The sequence below is a fragment of the Penaeus vannamei genome, chromosome 22, assembly GCF_042767895.1.
Source record: "Penaeus vannamei isolate JL-2024 chromosome 22, ASM4276789v1, whole genome shotgun sequence".
Classification (NCBI taxonomy): domain Eukaryota; kingdom Metazoa; phylum Arthropoda; class Malacostraca; order Decapoda; family Penaeidae; genus Penaeus; species Penaeus vannamei.
In genome coordinates this window covers 40,043,140-40,048,139 of record NC_091570.1, presented here as the reverse complement: position 1 = coordinate 40,048,139, position 5,000 = coordinate 40,043,140, and the positions used below count along the sequence as shown (strand labels likewise).

At 45.1% G+C, this 5,000-nt stretch overlaps 1 protein-coding gene across 5 annotated transcripts in view; it reads left to right on the top strand.

Annotated features, from left to right (window-relative positions):
* The window catches only part of LOC113820880 (uncharacterized), a 23,817-nt gene that overhangs the window by 17,647 nt on the left and 1,170 nt on the right, over nt 1–5,000 (top strand). For 3 of the 5 annotated variants that reach the window (XM_070136986.1, XM_070136985.1, XM_070136987.1), the window contains exons 3-5: nt 2,140–2,306; nt 4,111–4,214; nt 4,877–5,000. The exon at nt 4,877–5,000 is cut by the window's right edge. In XM_070136986.1, the coding sequence (XP_069993087.1) occupies nt 2,140–2,306; nt 4,111–4,214; nt 4,877–5,000 (395 nt within the window). The remainder of the gene's footprint in view (nt 1–2,139; nt 2,307–4,110; nt 4,215–4,876) is intronic. The other 2 variants (XM_070136989.1, XM_070136988.1) reach the window with 2 other exon arrangements.

Below are 5,000 nucleotides of genomic sequence, written 5' to 3'. Positions count from 1 at the left end.
CTTCTAGTTCTTTGTACCATGCTTGTCGGTTGATTAAGGGTATTACAGTTCTTTCTTTCTCTATCTTGTTTCTTTCTTGTCCATTGCTTCTTAGTGTCCGCATATTTCCTTAGACTTCATGGACATCAGTTTTTTGCATATGACACGTAGACAGGCCCTAAAATTTCCTGTTGCTGTTCCCTTTGCTGGGTCCTTTTGTCTTGTGTGTGTGTGTGTGTGTGTCTGGAGTGTGTGCTGTCTCCGGCATGAGTTAAGATAGCGTCCCTCCCCTCATTCGCTCGGTCTTTATTCTCTGTTGATATCACTTGATCGCAGTCTCTGGTCCACTCTGTCGACCCAAAGGTCGCTTCTATCGCGTTCAGTTGCGTGTCCCTAAATGTCCTTCCAGAAGTTGTCGGTTTCGTCGCTGTCTGGCTTGTCACGATCTTCCTGTCTGCTGTTTCGTGCCTGTGAGCGTGTGCGTGTGTGTGTGTGTGTGTGTTATTATTATTACTGTTATTTTTTATTATTATGATTATCATTATTACTGTTATTATTATTATTATGATTATCATTACTATCATTATTATTATTATTATCATAATTATCATTATCATTACTATAATTGTTGTTATTATTATCATTATTATTATTACTACTATTATTATTATTATTGTTATCATCATCATCATTATTGTCATCATTATCATTATTATTATCATTATTATGTTATCATTTCTTTTTATCATTATTATGTTAACATTTCTTTTTATCATTATTATGTTATTATTTCTTTTTATCATTATTGGTTAATATTTTTATTATCATTATTATTACTATGATTGTTGTTGTTATTGTGATCATCATTATCATCATTATTGCCATGATCATTATTAATATGACCATCTTCATCAATGTCGTTGGTGTTATTTTTATTTATATCATCATCATTATCACCATTATCCTTATCATTATTGTTATTCTTTTACCATGACTATCGTTGTTGCAGCTGTTGTTGTTGTTGTCTTTTATATCTTGATTGAATTTAGCATCAAGAACGAGAGCATAAGAGCAACAGTGCAACAGGGAAATGCCTAATATTAATCTATTGTTGTGTATATTTTGATGTCCCTAAATTTAAGTATTATGATCCCTTTGTCCCCAATTCCAAGAAACCGGGGAGAAACGTGACCTTCCCCCCCCCTCCCTAACCCCCCTCTCCTTTCTCCCCTCTCCCTTTTTCCTCTTTTCTCCCTTCTTATCATCCCCTGTCCTCTTTATTCTCCTCTCTTTCTCTTCTCTCATCTCTCTTTTGTTATTTCCTCTCTTATCTTCATTTCTTTCTCTCCTCTCCTCTCGCTTTTCTCCCGTCCCTCCTATGTTCCTTCTTTTTCTCTTCCCTCTACTCTCTCCATCCTCCCCTTTTCTCTCTCCTCTCTTATCCCACTCTTTCTCCCACTCCCTTTTCCCTTTCAACATTCTTTCCCCTCCCCTCTCTCTCCTGCCTCATCTCTTCTCCCTTCCTCTCTCCTCTCCTCTCCTCTCCCCTCCCCCCCTGGCCCTCCCTGATACATTAATTGTAGTTCAAGGAAGTGTTGACTGCACCCCCCCCCCATCTCTTACCCCTCCCCTTGTCTATTTCCTTGCCCCACCATCTCTCTCTCCTTTCCCTTCATTTTCTTTTTTCCATTCGCTTCTCCTCTGCTTCTCTTTCCACCCTACAACCTCCCCACTCTTTCTCAATCTAGATTCAGTTCTCAAAATTTTACCCTCACCACCACTCCCCATTCCCCACATCCACCATCTTTTATCCCCCACCCCATTCCTGTTCTCCCCACGTCAACCCACTTCCCCAACCGCTCCCCCACCCTCACCCTCACCTAACCTCCCTCCTCCCTCCCTCCCTTCCCTCCCTTCCCCTCCCACCCTTCCCACCCACCCTCCCCCCTCCCCCTACCCCTTCCCACCCTCCCTCCCTCCCCTTACCCTCCTTCCCTTCCCTCCCACCCTCCCTCTCCCCCTCCCTCCCTGCTCCTCCCTGCCCCTTCCACCCTTCCCTCCCTCCCCCCTCCCCTCCCCCTACCCCTCCCTGCCCCCCCCCCCATGAGTAGCGTGCTTTCCCCCCCGAACTGCTGCTACTGCTTTCTCGCCCCTAATCAGAAGCCCAAAACTGAAATTAGCGTCGTCCCCATTCAGCGTGAACAGCGCCTTCACCACCCTGCGCACCCTCATCCCGACGGAACCCGCCGACCGCAAGCTCTCCAAGATCGAGACGCTCCGCCTCGCGTCCTCCTACATCAGCCACCTCGGCACGCAGCTCCTGGCAGGTGAGGCAGTGGGTGTGTGTAGGGGGGGGGGGGGTGAGGTAGTGGGGGGTGTGAGGCAGTGGGGGGGGTGAAGGGGGGGAGAGATAGGGAAGGGAAGAATGGTGGGAGGAAGGATGGGGAGGGAAGGGAAAGGGGGAGGAAGGATGGGGAGGGAAGGGAAAGCGGGAGGAAGAGAGAGGAGGAGGGAAGGATGGGAGGGGCTCATGGGGGGGGGGATAGGGAAGGGAAGGATGGTGGGAGGAGGGGAAGGGGGAGGAAGGAAGGATGGGGAGGGAAGGGAAAGGGGGAGGAAGGATGGGGAGGGAGAGATAGGGAAGGGAAGAATGGTGGGAGGAGGGAAAGGGGGAGGAAGGAAGGATGGGGAGGGAGAGATAGGGAAGGGAAGAATGGTGGGAGGAGGGGAAGGGGGAGGAAGGAAGGATGGGGAGGGAGAGATAGGGAAGGGAAGGATGGTGGGAGGAGGGGAAGGGGGAGGAAGGAAGGATGGGGAAGGAGAGATAGGGAAGGGAAGAATGGTGGGAGATGGGAAAGGGAGAGGAAGGAAGGATGGGGAGGGAAGGGAGAGGGGGAGGAAGAGAGAGGAGGAGGGAAGGAAAAGGGGGAGGAAGAGAGAGGAGGAGGGAAGGAAAAGGGGGAGGAAGAGAGAGGAGGATGGAATGATGGGAGGGGCTCATGGGGGGGGGAGAAGAATTAGGTGGGGGGGGAGATAGGAGAGAAGGGGAGAGGATTGTGGAAGGAGGTATGTGGGACGAAAGGATGGGGAGGGAAGGGAGGGAGGAGTGGGGGAAGAGGGGAGAATAAGCCTGTGTGTTTGAGTTCATGTTTACGTAGATTGATATGTATTTGTGTGTTGTCTATAATTAACATACGTGTGCTTAATACATGTATATATGAAGAGATCGATAGGCTTAGATGTAAGCACGCGGAGGTGTGTGACTCTGAGTGTACGCGTGTGCATGTATGTATTATGTGAGTGTATGTGCGTGTTTATTTGAACGGGATAAGATAACAGAAAGAATTTAGCGAAAGAATTTAAAGCCGGGACCTCCTCGGCGAATAGTGTCAAGCGGCGCGTCCGGGAGGTCGAAAAAATAGGCTCAGACGGGCCTTTAACAGCTGTCATTTCTAGAGGTCATGTCATTTCTACCTGAGAATCATGATTTTTTTTTTACAAGTATTTGATTCTGATGTCTTAACAGATATGAAATTAACAATTGGAAGTCCAAGGTATTTCTTCTGCAACAATGTTATTTCTAAAGATCATTCACAGTTAGATAATCTTCATTTTAATGCTTTTGAAGAAAACTATCTATGATATGGCGTTTATTTTCCACATGCAATTCAACTATCAAACGGTGTTTATTATTCGCTAATAGTCTCGCAACTCAAAACTCACAGATTTCTTTGTTTACCTATTGGAAATCAAGGATTTGTTTTTCTCTTCAGACATACATCAATGGTTCTATGACAGCTACATTCGTGATGACAAAATTTATAAATGAATTACTATACTTTTTTCTACAATATATTTGGTTTTACTACTTTTTATATAATAAAAGAGTTTTTTTTTATTATTATATATATATTTTTTTTGCTAAATCGATTCCTTTTTTGGGGTTTCTTCCGAATCTATGAATGTATTTAGATGATTTTTCCTAGATCTTTTCTTTGTGCAAAACATGAGATAAAGCATTTCTCGAGAACTTTGACATTTATTTTTAAAAAATCTCACTGTCATAATATCAAGGCGATTAAGACAACAGTCGAATCTGGTTCCTCACCCTGTCCCTCCGGTCGCCCTCAGGCCCCGTGGAGCAGCCTTGCCTAAGACACACCCAGTACAACTACACGGGAACCGGCGAGAGGAGACCCGTGTGCACATTCTGTCTCGCATCACTCAAAAAGCAGGTAAGATTGACTCCAATATTTGCCTCAGAATTCGTTGTAATAAGCGCTGAAGAAATAAGGAATGAGAATGAGTAATTCCAAAGTCAGTGTCATTTTCTCGTTTGACGTTCGAGTTTCTTCATCAGAATCTCGATGAAGGTCGTTTATCGAAATGTTAATCATATATTTTGAATTGTGGAATTATCAGTTCTCACCCCTGTCTTTCCAGCCTAGATATTATTTATTTTTAGTGATACAAGTAAAGTGTCTCAGGTTAACCTAGACATGTTATATGCTTGACTGGCTATACATCTATATCTATTCTATGTCTATCGTTTTATCTATTTATCTTTTTATCTGTTTCTTTATCTCTTTATCAATCAATCAATTTATCAATCTATTATACATCTTTTCACTCTTCAAATATTTATCCGGCTATCGAGATATGTATCTTTCCCCTGTCTATCCCTCCGTCTCTCTCTTTCTCTCTCTCTCTCTCTCTCTATTTATCTCTCTCTCTCTCTCTCTCTCTCTATTTCTCTCTCTCTCTCTCTCTCTCTCTCTCTCTCTCTCTCTCTCTCTTTCTCTCTCTCTCTATTTATCTCTCTCTCTCTCCGTTTGCTTTGTCTATCTATCTATCCACCATGCCCCAGCCTCACCCCCTCCCCCCCCCCTCCCCGCAGCAGAAGGCGACGAGCGCGAGCAGCAGCGACAGCGTCTTGTCAGGCATGAGCGGCGTGCCCCCTGACCTGGCTTCGTACATGAAGTCGTCTCAGCTCGACGACCCAGCATTCCAAGTGTGCTCGT